Source organism: Eumetopias jubatus, unplaced genomic scaffold (assembly GCF_037043125.1).
Source record: "Eumetopias jubatus isolate StellerSeaLion01/CBP00866 unplaced genomic scaffold, mEumJub1_p1.0 scaffold_10, whole genome shotgun sequence".
Classification (NCBI taxonomy): domain Eukaryota; kingdom Metazoa; phylum Chordata; class Mammalia; order Carnivora; family Otariidae; genus Eumetopias; species Eumetopias jubatus.
In genome coordinates this window covers 101,188,196-101,208,974 of record NW_028274816.1, presented here as the reverse complement: position 1 = coordinate 101,208,974, position 20,779 = coordinate 101,188,196, and the positions used below count along the sequence as shown (strand labels likewise).

Genomic DNA, 20,779 nt, shown 5'->3' with positions numbered 1-20,779 from the left:
TCTCACTTTCCATCCCGAGTTTACCTCCAAATATTAGACTATGGGAGAAAAGATCAGATAAAACGTTCACCGATTGAGCACACGTCCATCACTGGGTTGTCGCGGGTCGCAGGGCACGTATCTCCAGGCCCCGCCCCTCCCCGCCCCTCCCCGCCGCCGCGGGACTGCTCATTGGCCCGCGCTGCGTGACGTTACGCGCGGGTTTTTAAGGCGGAGTCCCGCGGACCGCTCCGCAGTGGCAGCAGCGCCGGCGGTGGTGGCGGCTGTGGCGCGCGCTGGGGGCGGGCGTGGAGTTTCGCGTGGAGGCTCGGGTGGCTGGCCTGGGGAGAGTGCGGCTGCCGGAAGGTAAAGGGGCTGTTCAGGCGGAGCTGTGGTGGCTCCGGTGCGGGGACCTGGGGAGCGGGAGTCGGAGATCCGGGCAAGGCGAAGTGTCACGGGACGGTGGGAAGGGGGTCGCGGTGTTAAGGAGGGGCGTGTCAACCGCTTGGGGATGTGGAGGGCAGGCGGGAGCGGGCCTTACTCTCCCGTCTGAGCGCCCGTACCCTAACTTAATTGGGGGCCGCTGCCCGACCTGCTCCTTCCTGTGAGGATTCTCGCGTGGGGAATGAGGGTCTCTGCGTCTGCGACAGCGCCACGAGCTCGGAGAAGAGTCGCGGGAAGCCGACCATCTCCAGATCAAGGCCTCACCCCCCAACCTGTGTCCAGGACCCGGGGGTCTCTCTAGATCTTGTCTCCCCTGAAAGCGGGGAGAGCCTCTGTTACACTTGGAGCTGTTTAAAAAACAAAACAAAAACTGGAATTTTAAAAAGGAAGGATGGGCGACTGATTTAGGACAGGATCTAGAAGTTGCACATTGCATGTTTATTTTTAAACGTCTCCTTTTTTCTCCCATGACTTTTTCCCGTTCAGATAACCCAGCAGCGGTCCCCAAAGCCTGCAGTTCAAGGCCACCTTCCTGCCTCTCCTGTGTGCCTCCTGACCTGCACCTTAGCTGGAGCTCACCATGGGGAACCACTTGACTGAGATGGCTCCCACTGCCTCCTCTTTCTTGCCCCACTTCCAGGCCCTGCATGTCGTGGTCGTTGGGCTGGACTCTGCTGGAAAGACCTCGCTCCTTTACCGGCTCAAGTTCAAGGAGTTTGTCCAGAGCGTACCCACCAAAGGCTTCAACACAGAGAAGATCCGGGTGCCCCTGGGAGGGTCCCGTGGCATCACCTTCCAAGTGTGGGATGTCGGGGGGCAAGAGAAGCTGCGACCACTGTGGCGCTCCTACACGCGTCGGACAGATGGGCTGGTGTTTGTGGTGGATGCTGCCGAGGCTGAGCGCCTGGAGGAGGCCAAGGTAGAGCTACACCGAATCAGTCGGGCTTCAGACAACCAGGGCGTGCCTGTGCTGGTGCTGGCCAACAAGCAGGATCAGCCTGGAGCACTGAGCGCGGCAGAGGTTGAGAAGAGGCTCTCGGTCCGAGAGCTTGCAGCGGCCACGCTCACCCACGTGCAGGGCTGCAGTGCTGTGGATGGGCTGGGCCTGCAGCCGGGCCTGGAGCGCCTGTATGAGATGATCCTCAAGAGGAAGAAGGCAGCCCGGGTAGGCAAGAAGAGACGGTGACCCGAGGCTGTCCCCTCCTCACCAGTAGGGGTCTATACACCGGGACAGCTAGGCGGAGCCTGTGGCCCCTCCCTCAGCTCTGGGATGCAGGACCTGTCCGCCTCAATGAAGGACCAAGGAGCACACTGGGGGTCCTGTTCTGGTGCAGCATTGGGGAGGGGAGGGGAGATGGGATGTCTTCTCCTCTCCCTCCCTCATCCTCACCTCTGGAGAAAAGGGGGCTGCAGGACTGGGGAGGCTTAAATGTAAGCCCTGACTCTACCTCAACCCTGTTTCTTCTTTTCTTCTCTGGCTTGTTGATGAGATGTGTTTGGAGCAAAAGAAGGTTGTTTGGAGAATGCATTTGGGATAAACGAGGACTGTCTCCCCACCTCCACTCCCCCCCCAGCTGGGGTGTCCCCCAGGCTGCTTTTCTAAGGATGCTAGTCACAATAGTCTTTATTTTTGTGTCTGTGTGAAAGTGCCAGGAACCCTTCCCCACATTTGTAGATCCACAACTGTTTTTATAAGCCGTGTGTGTCCTCTGTAGTATTATTAAATATTTTTTAGCATTTGCCTATAAGTTATTAAAGACTGATGATACTGTAGCTCTGACCTTGGTCTGGCATTTTCTTACCCAGCCCCAGGAGTAGTCCCAGATTTCTGTATGGGTGGCAGGAATGGGTCGGGGGGAGTTTTATCTTGAAGCTGAACTTGCAAAGGAAACACGGGATGGCTGGTGGAAATTACAGACGGAGTTGAAATTGCCCTCTCCCAAGCTATTACCTGATTTCTGCAGGTTTTTTGGGGGGGTGTCCCTTCTTTCTCCTGCTTCCTCCCCCCTCCCCTCATCCCCTGGCTCTTACTTGCCCCTCATACCAGCTGGTCCTTGGGGACACTTTCCTAGGTTTATATAGGTAAGTCCTCAAGGAGTCATTCTGTTCTCATCCTCCCCCACTCCTTGGCACTCAGGCTGATCTGTTTTTTTTTCCACCTTGGGGGATCCTGTGAGTATGGAAAGTAATTCCTTCCTGGCTTAAAGCCATCTCCGTGTGCTCAATCCTGCTGACTGCAGCTCACCGGCAGCAGCGGCAGGGGCTGGTGCTGGGGAGGTCTGGGCTGGATTGAGCCAGCCCGGCCCTGGTGACTAAGCTGTGAGTTGTCCAGCTCTGGGAATGGTGGCTGTTCCCACAAGAGGGGCTGTAATAGTAGTCGCGGTTTGTGCCTGGTGGGAGTGTGGACTACTAGACATCCACTACCCCCTCCAGGGGAGGATGGGGAAGGTGTAGGCCACCAATAGTGGTAATAAGAATAAAATGCTGGGCGCCTGGGTGGCTCAGATGGTTAAGGGCGCCTGGGTGGCTCAGATGGTTAAGCGTCTGCCTTCGGCTCAGGTCATGATCCCAGGGTCCTGGGATCGAGTCCCGCATCGGGCTCCCTGCTCCTTGGGAGCCTGCTTCTCCCTCTGCTTCTCTCTCTCTCTCTCTCTCTCCCCCCACCTCTGTCGCTCATGAATAAATAAATAAAATCATTAAAAAAAAAGAATAAAATGCTAGGGGCGCCTGGGTGGCTCAGTTGGTTAAGCATCTGCCTTTAGCTCAGGTCATGATCTCAGGGTCTGGTATCCAGCCCTGTCATGGGCTCCCCGCTTAGCAGGGAGTCTGCTTCTCCCTCTCCCTTTGCTCCTCCCCCTGCTCATGCTCTCTCTCTGAAATAAATAAAATCTTTAAAAAAAAAAAAAAAAGAATAAAATGCTAATGTTGTGAGGTCCAGAGGGTCTCTGCCCAGACTTTCAAGTCTGCTCCCTCCACCGACACCCAGGGCCAGCTGAGTCTGAGATGATGAAAGATCAGATCCTCCTAATCTGGGTGGGAGTAGTGGGTAAAAACCAAGCACAATTCTTTCCATCCCTCAGCCCCCCAGGCCCACCCCTACCCTTTGTGCAAACATGGGATCCAGAGCAGGTTCAGAGTCCCCACTCCAGAATCGAATAAAGGACCTGGGGAGGGAGAGAAGGTGCCGGCAATCCTGTCCTGGGGGACTTCCTAAGGAACTTGCTTCTTCCTAGCTAGAGTCAGCAGAAGCTGAGTTTTGCTGTGGAGTCTGGGCTGGTTCATATTTGTCCCCCTTCATGGCTGGCAGGATGCGGGTAGGTATGCATCGATCCGGAAGGGTGACCAAGTGTGCGTCAGTGCGGGGCCTGCTTGACAGAGCTGCTGGGCTGGTTCTGCTGGGGACATGTGCTACCTGGCCCCCCTCTACAAACACCTGTGACTCATCTCACTCAGTCCTCAGGGCAGAGTCCTCTTCTGCCCAGGAACAGGCTGGGGAGGACTTGGCTAGAAGGGCCTCTGTCCTGCTGGGAGATCTTTCCTCCTCACTCCACCCCAATAATGCCCTTTTGTCTCAGAATCTCCAAGGACATGTTTTCTCCATTTCTGGTCACCTGGGGGACTGAGGTCTCCAGATTGGAAGAAGAGCACACCCCCTCCCCCTGCAGAGGGGCCTCCATGGGGCCAGCTCCTGGTTCTGGCTCTGCCAACTACCTGACCTCCCTCCTGTTAGAATCGTCTTCTCCCCCAGACTCCAACCCTGGGCAGGAACCATGGTCCACAGGAGACTGCCAATGTCCCAGCTCTTCCCCACATTCCTCTGGCCTGACCAGCTGGTGGGGGTGGAGGAAGGGGTGTTGGCAGCCAGAGAGTGAGATGGAGAAACCAACTGCTTTGAAGGGGTTGTAGGGAGAGGGGAGCCCTGAAAGATTCTGGTAAGAAAGCTACATTCTGGCTGGGTGGGGATCAGGAGCTTTGGAATAATCCTCCTGCCTCGGTTCATCCTACCACAGGGATTCTACTTCTTCTTCTTCTTCTTCTTCTTCTTCTTCTTCGTCTTCGTCTTCGTCTTCGTCTTCGTCTTCGTCTTCGTCTTCTTCTTCTTCTTCTTCTTCTTCTTCTTCTTCTTCCTCCTTCGTCTTCTTCGTCTTCTTCGTCTTCTTCTTCTAAGATTTATTTATTTATTTAAGAGGGGGAGGGGCAGAGGGAGAGAATCTTTCAAGCCAACTTCCCCTGAGCACGGAGCCCCAGGTGGGGCTCGATCTCAGGACTCTGAGATCATGACCTGAGCCAAAACCAAGCTTCAGACACTTTTTTAAAAAAGATTTTATTTATTTATTTGAGAGAGAGAATGAGAGAGAGAGAAAGAGAGCACATGAGATGAGGGAGGGTCAGAGGGAAAAGCAGACTCCCTGCTGAGCAGGGAGCCCAATGCGGGACTCATCCCATCCCAGGACTCCAGGATCATGACTTGAGCCGAAGGCAGTTGCTTAACCAACTGAGCCACCCAGGTGCCCCCAAGATTCAGACACTTAACCAACTGAGTCACCTGGGCGCCCCTGCCCCAGGGATTCTGCATGCTGAGCTCTGGCCACAGGCTTGGAATGGGGGTGGGATCAGGGTTGGAGGTAGGCTGTATTTTCCTTGTCCTGGCTTCTTTATCAAGTAGAATTTCTTTGAGGCCCTGAGATGGACGTTGAGGAGATGCTGAGGGCAGAGGGTCTCAGGGGGCCAGGAGTGGTTGTTAGGGGCTGGTGGTGGGGGGCTGTGGGTAGGGTGGAAGGCTCCCTCTGAGCTGCCCTTCTCCCACCAGCCACCTCCTCTCCTTGCACAAGCTGGATGGTAACATCCAGGTGGACCGCATTTGCCCCGGGGGCCTTGCCCATCCCCCAGCAAAGATGGCAGTGGTCCCTCACCTCCTCTGCCCTCTCCAGTTGTCCTGTGCTGAGAGTGCTCCAGGCAGAGAGAAAACAAAGAGGAAGGGAAGAAGTCTCTAAGGCCCAGAGGAGGCAGCAACTTGCCCAAGAACATGTAGCTACTTAGTGGCACATCCAGATCCTTCCTCCCAGGTTGGCTTTTTGTACTCCCAGGGCCAGACAGATAGGAGATGGGCCACAAGTCTAGCAACTCAGAGCTCCCACCGCCCCTTCCCTCCCTCCTTTCCTCCCTGTATCCCCTCCCTGATTAGTTCAAAGGCCAGCTTTCCGCTCCCATGCTCCCCTTCCTGAGGAGTTGGAGCTTTATCTTTGAAGTCCAGAACTCTGGCCTCAAATCTGGCCAGAAGTCCCCACCCTCCTTTCCTACTGACCACATGTCATCCCAAGTCTTGCTTGAGATGGACTCCTCCACAGGGGTCTGGGAAGCACAGACTTCCACTGAGGCACCGGGGCGTGCATGGGACAGTGTGTTCTCCAAAACAGGCCTTTTGTGAATGGAGGCCAGTGGGAGCAGAGGGAGTGAAGACAGTAAGGGAGGCCCAGGCCAGCACTGGGCTGTAAAGGCTGGGGCCACACATCACTTCCAAGGCCATCAGCTGGGGAGTTTGTGGGTGGGTGTCACGGGACCTCCTCCCCTGGCTAAACCAGAGGAGGGGATTTGTTCTTCCTTTACAAAAAAAAAGTGTTTTCCTTTTTCTGTCCACCCCCCGCCCCGCCTGATTACAAAAGTAACAGATGTTTTTGTAAAGAAACTTAGAAAATGGAGAACCCCATAATCTAAATTTCCGAGCTAGCTAAATGTCGGGGACAGGTTTTTATATATAATCTTTCAGATATTTTTTTTCTCTGCATATACAAAAGAGGTATGTATTAATATCCAACACACAGGGAATTATAGGAGGCATATGGTGGTAGAGTTTTGCTTTTCTCATTTATATCTTGGGCATTATTCAATGATGGGACATATGGGTTTTTCTTGTTCTTTTTGATGACCACATGAGATTCCACTGTCTGAATATGCCATCATTTCTTAATTAAATCCTCTGTTAAATCCACAGCGTGTCCACAGCGATGACCTCCTTGCACATATTTCTTAGGCATGTAATCATTGTGTCAAAGGGTATATGTATTTCACATTTTCATAGATGCTGCCAAAATGTGTGTGTAGAGAGGGTTTGGGGTGAAGGAACTTTAATCCAGCCTTCTCATCCTCCATCCCCGGATTTAAGGGGCGTCTTCAAGCCAAGGTATGTCTGTGGGTGGGGGGGGTAGACATTATAGTGCCCTTGCGTTCGGGGAGGTAAGAGAATCTCCAGCCACTTGGCAGAAGATTTGCAGGCGTGGGAGGGAGCTTGGGCTGATTTTCCTGGTCTGGGAATTGAACCGCTTGGGGGCTGCCTGGCTGATGGTGGAGGTGGGCAGATGGTGAGGACTCCCTAAGCACCCAGCTTCTCACAGACGTCAGGCAGAGTGGGCGAAACATCTCCGGAAATAAATCCCAGCAGCTCAGGGAGGGAGCCTGGCTGAGACACAGAGTGCATGCTCCGAAGGGAACATGGAGAGGAGCTCTTCAGTCTGAAGAAGGGCAGCTGAGACCCCGGACTTTCCCAGGGTGACCCCCACTCTTCTAGCAAGGTCCCCCCACCAGCTGCTCTCGAGCATGGACTCCTGGAACGGGAAGCAGAAGCCCAAAGTATTAGATACCTCGGCCACTCTGGGCTGTGTGGGGTACCACTTCTCTGTTCATTCTGGCCCCTGGGCTAATCTTGGGTCCGTGCCCCTGCAGAATGGGGTGGGGAAGGCAGGAGGGCTTATCTCTTGAGCACCTCCCACCCCCTCCTATGAAATCTGGTGAGCAGTTTGGTGGAGTTGTACAGGGATGACAGCTGGGTTTTAAAGATTGCTGAGAGTGAGGTTTTGTGCTTTTGATTGTGTTTGTTTTTGCAAGATTATCCATTCCTTTCCATTCCAGAGGCTGACTCTTATCCTTAGGGAGTGAGACGGCAGAACTGCTTACTCACTCTCTGGAACTCTCCCAGGCTGATGTGGGGAGGGACAGAGCCACCGTCTGACCAGGCAGCACCTCAGAAAGGACCCCACAATTGGCCTCAGTTTACACATCTGTAAAGTGAGGGGGTTGAGTAGATAATATTGGATCTTTTCTGGTTCACTTTCTATGGTTCTCAGTACAAGGTGGGCATGGGGAACTCCTTCATGATCTTTCTGCCTTCATTTTATTGCCCTCTGAAATTACCTTGTTTGTTTTGTTTTTAAGTTTGTTTGCTGTCTGTCTTCATCTCTAGGCTACCCATTCTAGGAGGACAGCCCTCATTCGTTTTGTTCACCATGTATCCCTAGGACAGTAGTGGGCACACAGTAGGAGCTCATCTATACCTGTGGAATGTGGGGTGTCCAACTCAAGGGTTGGAGGGCTGGGGTATCACCTCAGTGAAGAAGTGGTTTCAGTCTGTAAATAGTGACAGCAACCAGGAAAGAAGCTATCAAGTAAGGTTGGAGAGTTTATCTGGGAAGGCCTCTTGGAGGAAGTGAAGCGGATTTGGAACCCAAGTTAAATATTCTGATTAACAAGGGACTTGGAGGATCATGGGCTTCAGAACATTTTCTTGGCTCTACCTACTGCTCAGGAGAAAAGATCTGAGTCTGAGGTTTAATAAACATAGTTTCGTTCCTCCCTTCCCAGTAATTAATTACCTGACCTAGGACGCTCCCTAGAGTCTGTTTACCACTCCCCTACCCCTGCTCCTCCCAAGGTCACCCCAGGATAGTCAAGTTAGATTGCCATTCTTCCACCCCAGAGGAACTGAGTGTAGGCTGGTGTCAAGGAAGGGACCCCCAGGGAACTCTAGACCCGTGCTGTCCAATATGGCAGCCACAAGCCACATGTGGCAACCAAGCATAGGAAATGTGGCTGAACTGAACTCAGATATGCCCTGAGTGTGAAATACAACAGATTCCGAAGACTTAGTAAGAGAAAAGAATGTAAAATATCTCATCAATACTTTTTAAAATTATTTTTTAATTTTTAATTTTATTTTTAAAAAAGTATTTGAGAGAGCCAGCGAGCACGAACAAGGGGAGGAGCAGAGGGAGTGGGAGAAGCAGGCTCCCCGCTGAGCACAGAGCCCAAACTACATGGGGCTCAATCCCAGGACCCTGGGATCATGACCTGAGCTGAAGGCAGACACTTAACAGACTGAGTCACGCAGGCGCCCTCACATTCTATTTCAATTGACAAGGCAGGTCCAGATATTTGGGGGAAGGAGCATCTTGGGGAAAAGAATGGGAGATCCATAGTTCTTCCTTTCTTCTGAAATTGGAAGGGAAACAGACCAAACTGCAGCAGTCTGGCAGGAGGGTAGATTCTAGGAAGGCCTTCTTGATGGGGAGAACTGAAAAACCTGAAAAATCTGTATACTCTCCTTCCTGGAAAGCTTTCAGGATAGGTAAAGACTTTGTGTATCTTGAATTATCTTAAAATATCTTATCAAATTATATGATTCTCAATGATCCCAACCTGATTGTTTAGCAGGCGATGTTCCTAGCTTCATTCAGGGTATTTTCACTCCTCTATAAGACAGCTCTTTAAATGTCTCTTTCATGTGGAGCCCAGATACCTGGAATCCACACAAAAATCCTAAGGTGATTTTATCCAGTGGTTTCTGATCTTTCACCGGATGGCTGTGGTAGTAACAGCAGCGTTGACTGACTGAGTTTGCATCATCATCTTGCCCTCCCCTGCTGCCTTCCTCTGCCCAAACCTACCAGCTCCCTCAACCTCCCCTCCCCCCAGCGCGAAGGTCCTGGAACAGGCAGGTGATGGGAAGATGACAGCCAGCTGGGGGTCTGGATAATCCACAAACTGGATTATCTGCCCCTGAGTTTGCACATATATAAGCAGGTGGCCTAGATGCAGACAGGATGTACTGGGATGAGCCAAGGGGATAAGGTTAACACCTTATGTGTGACTGTGTGTGTGTGTGTGTGTGTGTGTGTATGTGTGTAAGTGGGGGAGGGGGCAGTCCTACAATAAAAACCCCACCCACTTATCTCCCATCCTGAACATTAAGCCAATCAATCACTCCTCTCAATCAACCACATATAATATTTAGCATTATTGTGCATGGCCATATTGTCCTAGGCACTGGAACTAAGGTACGATTTGTACACAGAGAAGGTGTCCTGGTTTCCTGGATGCAGAGCCTGAGACAGGGATTCAGGGGGCACATGGTTTATTGAGGGCACATTTTCAGGAGAAAGGGAGGGAGGGGGCAGGGCAGGGGCTAACCAAGGATGTGCTCTCACAGTTGGAGTCTAATGTTGGCTTGGTCCCATGGGGAAGCTCTGGTTGGAGAATTGCACCTCAGAAAAGATCCCCCAGAGGCAGAGAGCCTGGTCTTTTATACCGTTCAGTCAGCGAATTGGCCGCTGTTTGCTCAAGTCTCAAGGGAATGAACAGCCAGGAGCCATTGGAGTCAACATTCACAGCCAGCGGAGGGCATCTGGGTGCTGTGTCAGGGGCATCCAATCAGGGTGGAGCCCCAGAAGAGAAGAGCAAGCGGCCCTGGGCAGGCCCCGAGTCCTGACAGCTGTCCTTGTTTGGCAATCCAGTCCTCTTTCTACTCTCACTCTCACTCTCGGCCTCAGCCTCAGCCTTTATCTGCCTTGTCCCCAGCTCCCGACACCCGCCCTTGGTTCCTGCCTCGGATGCTGCCCTCTCTCTTCTGGAGATTTATCTGAAACTCAAGACGGAATGCTGAGTTTCCTCAAGAACCTACAGGAAGGGCGCCTGGGTGGCTCAGTTGGTTAAGCGACTGCCTTCGGCTCAGGTCATGATCCCGGAGTCCCGGAATCGAGTCCCGCATCGGGCTCCCTGCTCAGCAGGGAGTCTGCTTCTCCCTCTGACCCTCCCCCCTCTCATGCTCTCTCTCTCTCATTCTCTCTTTCAAATAAATAAATAAATAAAATCTACAGGAAGCTGGGGCCACTGAGTCATCCCTGTGGACCTCTTCCCTTGCCAATGGGTCAGTGGAGCCCCACTGCTTCCCTAGGCAGAAAGCTTTGGTGTGCCAGGGGAGATTGAAACACACCCATTCTCCTGGGCCCTCCCTTTCCTGGGTGTGCCCATCCTCACCTCTCCTACAGAAAGGACAGTTCAGGAGAATTCATTCTCCAGGCTTGACTCCTACTTAAACATCACAGGATACGTTCTCTGGAAGGGAAGGGTGGGATCTGGGTTGGCTTCCTTAGAAACTTCAGAACAGAAAAGAAGTCTCCTTTCTCTGCCCCCTCCCAAAGTCAAACAGGGGCTGTCAGAGAGGAAGAGATGATTGTGTCTGCCCAAATGCTGGGAGATTGATGGTCTGATCTCTGAAACTTCTTTTTTCTCCGGCACAATCTGGTTTGTAGAGGTGCCAGAATTCTGAGGCAAAAAGCAAGAGAGAGAAAAAGAACATTCTTTGAGGGCATTTTGTGTACACACAAAATGACAAAGAGAGGGTCTAGTGTTAGGTCTTCCCATCTTCCTGTGGTATGTCACACCACACACACACACACACACACACACACACACACACACACACTCACGTTGTTGAAACCAGAGCTGCTGGCTCCAGGGAGGGGAGTGAGGGAGCAGCTGTGGACAGGTGTGGGTGGCCACATACTTCTCTTCTGGGAGGTGACACTTCCAGTACACCCCCACAGGTTTCATCTGAACCTCACCCTAGCCTTGGCTCTGTGTGGTCAGGGTGGGCACGAGGGACAGAAGAACAGAGCTGGCCCAAATGCCACCAGATCAGTTCTCCCAAGAACCAGATCTGGAGGAAACTGAGCTTAAAGAACAGCAACAGGAACAGAGCCTAGATCGCTGGGTGAACTTCAGTAGTTCTGGAGAAGTTTGGGGAAGCACCCATCCTCTGGTATATTGTCTGAAGGCAGGGTGTGGGGCCAGGATAAAGTTTGGAGTCTGGACTGGGGCATATGACCCTGGCAGCCCAAAGCATTTGGCATCTCGGAATCAGGGCAAGGGACTGCCTGGCTGGACGTGTCACCCCCATTAGGCTGGGGCTGGGGCTGTAATTGCTGTAATTCGTTGATGAATGCAATTTGCAGCTGGCTTCTCTCCCCGTGACAGGCCTCAATTAGAGCTGCCAGAAGGATCTGGGATGGGAGGGGGAGCTGGGTGGTTTCCAGTGGCTTCTCCTGGTCCCCTTTCAGCTCTCTGTTTTGCCCTTAAACAAAAGGGGGTCTTTAGGCTGATATATTATCACCCTCCCCTTACTCCTGAATTTGCCCCCAGAGATATAATTTCAGAATAAGTGGCATGGAAGTTGAGAGGGAGAAAGGCGTAAAATGAAGGATGCCTTCCTGCAGGTTGATCTGGGAAGCTATGGGTTTAAAGACTCAACCATGTTTAATTAAGTTTAGTATTTTCTCATTTATTTTAGAGCTTCTAAAAGTCCAAAGGAAGTCTTTTGAGCCATAATACTGATTTCTATCTTGTAGTCCCCACTCGATCTCACCAGACAAAGGAAAAAACCCAAGTCAGAAGGATGGAAAGGAGAGAGAGGAAAAAAAAAAATCAGGTCCACACAAATATATAATTTTAACTTTAAAGGACTGCAGGAACATTAGAGATCATTTAGTCCAGTGGTTTTCAGACTTTTTTTTAAAGCAACGAGTAAACAAAATTGAACATAGAAGCTCAGTATGTAGGATATGTCACGGCTGATCCAATTAAAGTGTACATGGGGGTTCTGAGCCCCCTGGACTGTCCTTCTCCCCGAGACCTGCCCCCCACTTCCTGCCTCCATGGTCTCCTTATGATATCTGACTTTAGGAAGTCCTGCGTCCCAAGAAATCACTCAGATGTGGGCAAACTGGGACAGTCAGTTGCCGATATTTGGGCAATGGAGCATAGTCAAAAAACCACTGATATAATCCTTTTGATCTATTGGAAGACACAGCCCAGGAGAGGTGATGTGGTTTGAAGTCTGGGTCATGGGTAGATTCCCCGTGCCCAAGAGTAGCCTATAACCTTTAGGGGTAAATCCTGCCTCTCTGCCCTGTGCCCCTTGTGAGAGTTAAGATTGCCCACCTTCAAATTTCTCTTCTCTTTCAACACCCTTTCTTCTGAAACCTTCTCTGATTCCCCCGGAAAGAGTTATGTCCACTCTTCTGAGTCTTCTTTTAAAGTACTTACAGGGTAGTCATTTTTACTTTGGGTCTTTCTTCTCATTTGGACTTGAAGATTCTTGATTCCATGTCTTATTTATTTCATATCCCTCAGTGACTAGTATAGTGTAGTACAATAGCAGGCATTCAAAAGATGTTTTTAGATAGATAGATAGATGATAGATAGATAGATGGATAGATAGATGTTTTGAGGGATAGATGGATGAATGGGTGGATGAATGGATTAATTGGAAGATGGATAGATGGAACAAATGAGTGGATAGAAAGATGGATGGATAGAAGGCTGCGTGTTGCGTTGAAGTCCTAAGCATGCGACAATTAGGCAGTTTCTAGGCAAGTTCCTCTTGCATCAATTCCCCTGAGCTGACGATTTTGCTTGAATTTGATTTTTGGAATATCTAACATACCTATATTCAGATGCAAGGACCGAAGTAGTTTCCCAATTAGAAGTCATTTAAATTGATCATTTTTGGATTTCTTATACCATTGCTTTCCTCTACAGAAATTTATGGTTTAAGAACACAAATACAATATCCGATGAAAATACCTCAAATAGGCAGCTGATGGCAGTGACGAATACTGTCTGAAAATAAAACCGTTTAAAAATATCAGACAAGGGAGAGTGTAGGAGGCAGGGAGAGAGGGTGAGCAGTTGGTGAATACAGTGAGCAAGACAATCAGGACTCAGGATTGCAAAGGCTGGAAGGTTGATAGGAGGGATTTGAGGTAGGTGTTCAAAGGACTTCCCAATTATCAGGGAAAAGAGACAATAGGACAGAAAGTTTTGAAAGAAAGAGGGGAATGTTGCTGATCACGTGTTGGAGCAAAGCATTAGGCTAAATAATAATCCACGACTTTTCCTGGACCGACTGTTCATTCAAGTACAATTTATTGAGCATCCATTCTGACCCACGTGTCAGACACGTTGTCTCAGCCCATTGTGCCTGTGGGCAGGAAGATGGCGTCTATACATTCTCAGACATGCGTATTCTCCTTGGGCGTCTCATCCACACCCATGGTTTTAAACCACAGCAGCTACACTGACTCCCAAGTGTTCATTGCTAGTCCGGACCCCTTCTTGAGTCCCATACCTTACCTCCACTGCCGAATATCTCTCCCTGGATGTCTGCAGGTGCCTTCAACTTGAGAGACCCCATGCTGAACTCATCTGCTTCCTCTCTAAACTTGCTCTTCTGCCCAGATTCCCCATCCCCATTCATCTGACCCACTCAACACCCAAGTCAGAACCTGAGCATCATCCTCTTTTCTGGTCCCCCACTCTGCCCCTCCATGCAGGTCACCCTGTCCAGGAACTCTACTCCCCACATACTTCACAAATCTGTGTCTTCCTCTTCTTCCCACGGGAATGACCCTAAGTTCAGGTCACCATTTGTACCTGGGTTACCACCCTACCCTCCTCAGTGGTCTCCCACTCTCCCATCTTGTACTCTGGGGATCCATTCCCCACTTGGTTGCCAGACTTATTTTTCCAAAATTCAAATCTGATCAGTCACCTCTTCCTAAAGCCTTATGATGAAAGCCCAACTGTCTCTAACTTTTTTTTTTAAGTTTTATTTATTTAAGTAATCTCTACCCCCAACAGGGGGCTGGAACTCACGATCCCGAGATGAAGAGTCGCGTGCTCTTCTGACTGAGCCACCCGGGCGCCCCTAAAGCCCAACTGTCTTTAAAATAACATCGCAACTCCTTTGCATGTGTGACCTCCTGTAGTTTCTCCTCCAAAGCTCTCATCCTCTGACCACTCCTTTTCTACACCCTTCACCAAGTCATGGCATCTATTCTTGCTGCCTCAGAATGCCTCTCCTCCTGTTTTCACTGATCTCATGCCTCCTCCTCTTCACGCAACTCCGTGTGTTGAATGTCACCCTCTCCAGGCAGATTCTCTGCTGACCCTTCACTCTGGAATCTGGGTGCAGTGCCCCTCCTCCGACCTCTTCCCTGTGTCCGGGGCCCCTCTCTCCCTTACCACTGCTCGCACTACAGTTGCCCGTTGACACGCCTGTGGCCCTCACTCCAATGCGAGATCTCCCAGGAGCAGGTATGCTGTCTTTCACATCTGCCTTCCTTGTGCTGTGTGTGTTGCTCAGCACGTAGTGTGCCCAGGAAATGTCTGTGGCATGAATGTGTGACCTCCTGTAGTTCTCGGTCATCTCTAGGCTTTTGATCTTGTCCTCCCTCTTGGGGAGGCCAAGTCAGTACACTCGGAGATAAGACTTTTAGACAGGACTCAGGATGTGCCGTGGCCATCAGTACATTTTCTTTCTCTCCCTCCCATCTCTCTCAGATTTTGCTGGTGGCCACACCCTTGGCACAGACACAAGCAGCTCAGTCTGCCCAACGTCAGCTGGCAGCAAACAGTCCCTCCCTTCCTCCCCGGCTCTGTCTTCACTCAGCACAACGGTTTTTCCTTTTTGGGTGTTCAGAGCTCTGATAGCAGAGGGCTGGGTGGGAGGGTGGCAGCATCGGCTGTCTGCAGGGAGGCAGAAAAGGGGGTGTGGGAGAGCCAAGACGTGGGTGGCAGCATACTATTGGGCCCTTTCGAGGGAGAAAGAAAATTTAGCTCTGGGGCTGTCCTGGTTGGAGAAGCTTGTCCCCTTTTGCTCCCTGGGAGCTGAAATTGCCCTGTTGATATTTAGCCTTCTAAATATTGGTGGGCTTTCTAAGGAAGAGAGGGAGGGAGGGAGAGAGAGAGGGAGGGAGGGAAATAGATTATGGATTTTCAGAACTGGCCCCAGACATGCCCTTGCCACCAAAGCACCGGACAGAATCTTGGGTGTCCGGCTACGGCTGTTTCCTTGTTTTGAAGAACATAGGAAAAGAAGATCTGCCACACACCTCATCCATTTTTTCACTCATTTCCTGGTTGATGCCAGATGCTGGGGCACAGGGTGAATAAGGCTCAGGGCTCCTGGAGCTCACAGGTGAAGGGGGATGGGCCGGTAAGTAGGTGTGTTACAACCCAGCAGCCTGGGGTGCGGTCTGGGAGGGCTGTGAGAGCGAGGGCTTGGTGGGATTGGAGGACGGGTCACTGTCCACAGAAAGGCATCAGCCGAGAAGGTGACATCAGGAGACATTTTTGTACAGTCTTGTTCTCACAACGCCTCCAATTTCAACTCCTCAGAGGAGACTGTTGAACTCTGGGTGAGGACAGTAGTATCACATATGGTAGGAAGTGCCGGATTCAGAGAAGACAACATCCTTCAGGTCCTGGCTTACTGACTCATTCATTCATTCACTCACTCATTCATTCAGTAAATACCCTTGATCAGCTGTGAGACCTTGAAAAATTGACAGGCATTCTCTGAGCTTCAGTTTTCTCATAATATAACTGGGATACTGTGACACCCACCTCGTCATTCTTTCTGGAGGCTTACGTGCGCTGATGTGACAATGCTTTGTCAGCTGTAATGTGCTTTACAAATGTGATCTGTTATTTATCCTTCCACTTAGGCACTCATTCCATCAGCCAGGAACTATGGAGTGCCCTCTTGTAAGGTCTGACTAGCTAGCCCCTGTCTGAGGCAGGAGCCTGTTCTGCACACGTGAGGGGGTGTGTGTGCCTCGGTGAGGGACTACAGCGTGCCTTCATCAAGCAACAACCATCTGTTCTGTCTGCAGGGGAGTCCTAGCCTCCCCAACCCCCAACCCTCACTCCCCCCACCCCGGGGTGCAGGTGGGCAGGGACACGTTCTCCCGAATCTCCCTGGGTCATGGATGCTGGTGCCTGGAGGAGGCCGGCCCTGGGCGCGTGACTCACCCGCTTTAGTCACGTTGCCTATGGGACTCCCCTTCCTACAGGGTGAGGACCCCAAATACAAGTGTGGCTGAAGAGCGAGGTAGTGTTCCAGGCTGTCTCCTGCGGCGCATCTGAGCCTCCAGGAAGGGAGCCGGATTCACCATTTGCTTGTCCCCCAGCTTCCCCACCACTCACAGCAGGGGCATCCAGGGGAACCCCAGGGCTGAAGGGTGGCAGAGGAAGAGGCGCTGGCCTCGTGGTGCCTGGGTGGGAGACTGGAGGTCACTTTTCCACCATCTGTCGTGGTCTCAGCAGGGGCTCAATCCCAGGACCCTGGGATCATGACCTGAGCTGAAGGCAGACCACTTAACGACTGAGCCACCCAGGCACCCCCCTCATTTTTTTTAAAGATTTATTTATTTATTTTAGAGAAAGAAAGCGTGCGTGAGTAAGCAGCTGCAGGTGCAGAGGGAGAGGGAGAATCCTTAAGCCGGCTCCCCACTGAAGGCAGAGCCCCTAGTGGAGCTCGATCCGATGACCGCGAGACCATGATCTGAGCTGAAACCAAGAGTCTGATGCTCAACTGACTGATCCATCCAGGCATCCTTCAGATTCCTTATTTTATTTTATTTGTATTTATTTTTAACTAGGCTCCATGTCTTGTGTGGAGCCCAATGTGGGGCTTGAACTCATGCCCCTGAGATCAAGACCTGAGCGCAGGCTGAGTGGGATGCTCAACTGACTGAGCCACCCAGGCACCCCCAGATTCCTCATTTTATTTATTTATTTATTCATTTTTAAAGATTTTATTTATTTATTCATGAGAGACAGAGACAGAGAGAGAGAGAGAGAGAGGCAGAGGGAGAAGCAGGCTCCCAAGGAGCAGAGAGCCCGATGCGGGACTCAATCCCAGGACCCTGGGATCATGACCTGAGTTGAAGGCAGACACTTAACCATCTGAGCCACCCAGGCGCCCCAGATTCCTCATTTTAAAAATGGGGATCACTGGGACGCCTGGCTGGCTCAGTCAGTAAAACATGGGACTCTTGATCTAGGGGTTGTAAGTTTAAGCCCTATGTTGAGTATAGAGATTACTTAAAAATAAAATTTAAAAACATTAAAAATTAAAAAAAATTAAAATGGGGATCATAAGGGGCACCCGGCTCGCTCAGTCAGTGGAGTATGAGACTCTTGCTCTCAGGGTTGTAAGTTCGAGCTGTGAGTTGAGTGTAGAGATTACTTTAAAAAAATTAAAAATGGGGATCATGTTAGCACTTACTCTATATGTTTTTTTATTTATTTAATTTTAAAAAATATTTTATTTATTTATTTGACAGAGAGAGACAGCGAGAGCAGGAACACAAGCAGGGAGAGTGGGAGAGGGAGAAGCAGGCTTCCGCGGAGCAGGGAGCCCGATGCGGGGCTCGATCCCAGGACCCTGAGATCATGACCTGAGCTGAAGGCAGACACTTAATGACTGAGCCACCCAGGCACCCCTTACTCTTTATAGTTTTTGTAAAGATTAACAGTTTACTTGTTTATTGTCTCTGTCTCTCCAAAGTAGACCACAAATTTTAAAGATTTTATTTATTTGAGAAAGAGAGAGAGCAAGAGAGCACAAATGGGGAGGAGAGGGTGAAGCAGGCTCCCTGAGAGCAGGGAGCTGGACGCAGGGCTCGATCCCAGGACCCCATGATCGTGACCTGAGCCAAAGGCAGACGCTTAACTGACTGAGCCACCCAGGTGCCCCTAGACCACAAATTTTAGAAAGAAGCGATCTTTGTTTTGTTTGCTGAGTGTCTGGAGTGTTTAGGACAGTGCTGGACACAGAGGTTTTTTGTTTGCTTGTTTTTTTTTTTAAGATTTTATTTATTTATTTGAGACAGAGAGGGAGAGAGAGAGAGAACGAGCACAGAGAGAGAGGGAGAAGCAGACTCCCTGCTGAGCAGAGAGCCTGACATGGGGCTCAATCCCAGGACCCTGAGAAAATGACTTGAACCCAAGGCAGTCACTTAACCGACTGAGCCATCCAGGCGCCCCTGGACACACGTTTGCAAGATACTTACAGAATGAATGAACAAGCCAGGTGCATAGTATGTCCTGTATGTTAGCTATTGCAGTCAGTTTGGAATGCCGTAACAAAAATACCATAGACTGGGTGGCTTAAACACAGAAATTTATCCTTCACAGTTCTGAAGGCTGGCAAGTCCAAGATCAAGGTGCCGACTGATTCAGTTCCTGGTGAGATCCTTCTTTCTAGTTTGCAGAGGGGTGCCTTCTTGCTGTATGCTCAGGTGGCAAAGAAAGAGCTCTTGTGTTTTCCTTTTCATAAGGCCCTTAATCCCATCATGGGGGGTCTACCATCATGACCTCATCCAACCCGAATTACCTCCAAATACCCTCCCATTGGGGATTAGGTTTGGACATGTGCATTTGGCCTGGGGGACACGAACATTCAGTCCATAGCAGTTATTATAGGATCTTCCCTATTTGGAGGCTGTAGGAACTGACGTTTAGAGCATAGAGATTTAGACTCATAGAATGTTAGAGCTGGAAGGAATCTTAGGGAGAATAGTCCAATCTTTTTTATATGTGAAAAAATGAAAACCTAGATCATTCCACTTGCCCAAGAATATAATACTTGTTTAAAACAAATCTCTTCAGGGCGCCTGGGTGGCTCAGTCGTTAAGCATCTGCCTTAGGCTCAGGTCATGATCCCAAGGTCCTAGGATAGAGCCCCGCATCAGGCTCCCTGCTCTACGGGAAGGCTGCTTCTCCCTCTCCTACTCCCCCTGCTTGTGTTCCCTCTCTCACTGTGTCTCTCTCTGTCAAATAAATAAAATCTTTAAAAAAAAAATAAAATAAAACAAATTTCCTTGAGGGGCACCTGGGTGGCTCGGTTGGTTAAGCGGCTGCCTTGGGCTCAGATCATGATCCCAGGGTCCTGGAATCGAGCCCTGCATCGGGCTCCCTGCTCAGCGGGGAGTCTGCTTCTCCCTCTCCCTCTGCTGCTCCCCCTGCTTGTGCTCTCTCTCTGTCTAATAAATAAATAAAATCTTTAAAAGAAATTAAAAAAAATCTCCCCGAGGGGCACCTGGGTGGCTCAGTCAGTTGAGTGTTGGACTCTTGATTTCGGCTCAGGTCATGATCTCAGGGTCCTGAGATCCAGCCCCGTGTGGGGCTCCATGCTTAGTGGGGAGTCTGCTTGTCCCTCTCCCTTCGCCCCTTCCTCTCCCCATCCTCCCACCGAATGCTCTCTCTCTCCCTCTATCTATCTCTAAAATAAATAAATAAAATCTTACGGAAAAAAAATCTCCCCTAGAGGAAACGGGGTGAAGATTTACAGGGACTCTTTTTACTGTTACAACTTTACAACTCGTTTGTAAACCTGAAATTATTTCAAATAAAAACAACAGCAGCAAAAAAAAAAAAAAACAAACCCGTGATCATAAGACAGGGAAGGGGATGAGGGTGGGTAGGGGTTGTGAGGCGAGGTGGGGAGGTATTTAAGAATATTCTTCTCCAATTGCCTTATTCCTCCCCCAAAGAGGCAGTGATTGTATCTCCGTGCACTTATTCCATCTCTGCTATAGCCCATCTATTAAACCCATCTACCGCTTTCTTATTTTCAGTGTCAATTTGATTTTTTTCTTTTCTTTTAATATTTTATTTTTATTTATTTGACACAGAGAGAGCACAAGCAGGGGGAGCGGCAGGCAGAGGGAGAAGCAGGCTCCCAACTGAGCAAGGAGCCCAATGTGGGGCTCGATTCCAGGACCTTGGGATCATGACCTGAGTCGAAGGCAGTTGCTTAACCAACTGAGCCACCCAGGCGCCCCTTGATTTTTTTTTTCTTATGAAATAACTGATTTTTTGTTCTTATTCTCTGTTGAAATTCTCCATTTTTCATCCATGGTGTACAGTTTTTCCTCTACTTTTTGAATATATATATATATATATATATATCTCCAGGAAAAAAAAATATAAAAAATATATTTTTTTAGAGAGGGAGGCAGGGAAGGGCAGAGGGAGAGAGAGAATCTTAAGCAGGTTCCATGCCCAGTGAGGAGCTCAACTTGGGCTCGATCTCACAACCCTGAGATCATGACCTGAGCCAAATTCAAGTCGGATGTTTAACCGACTAAGCCACCTAAGCGCCCCTATTTTCTCAGCATAGTAATAATAATTAATAATAATTATTTAAAAGTCCTTATCTTAGGGGCACCTGGCTGGCTCAGTCAGAAGAGCATGAGACTCATGATCTTGGGGTCATGAATTTGAGCCCATGATGGGTGTAGAGATTACCTAAATAAATAAAACTTAAAAAAAAAATCTTTAGGAAGATCATTTGCAAGGACATGCCAGCCAAAATCATTTTTAAGGATGACCAGTGTCTTGCTTTCCATGACATTTCCCCTGAAGCACCAACACATTTTCTGGTGATACCCGAGAA

General features: G+C 50.0%; 1 protein-coding gene across 1 annotated transcript; it reads left to right on the top strand.

The window, feature by feature from the left end:
* Positions 1-286: 286 nt before the first annotated feature.
* ARL4D (ARF like GTPase 4D) lies at positions 287-2,132 on the top strand. Its single transcript, XM_028092791.2, has 2 exons — positions 287-345; positions 910-2,132. Exon 2 carries the CDS (start codon positions 1,004-1,006, stop codon positions 1,607-1,609), a length of 606 nt encoding a protein of 201 aa, XP_027948592.1. The 5' UTR covers positions 287-345; positions 910-1,003; the 3' UTR covers positions 1,610-2,132.
* The last annotated feature ends 18,647 nt before the right edge of the window (positions 2,133-20,779 follow it).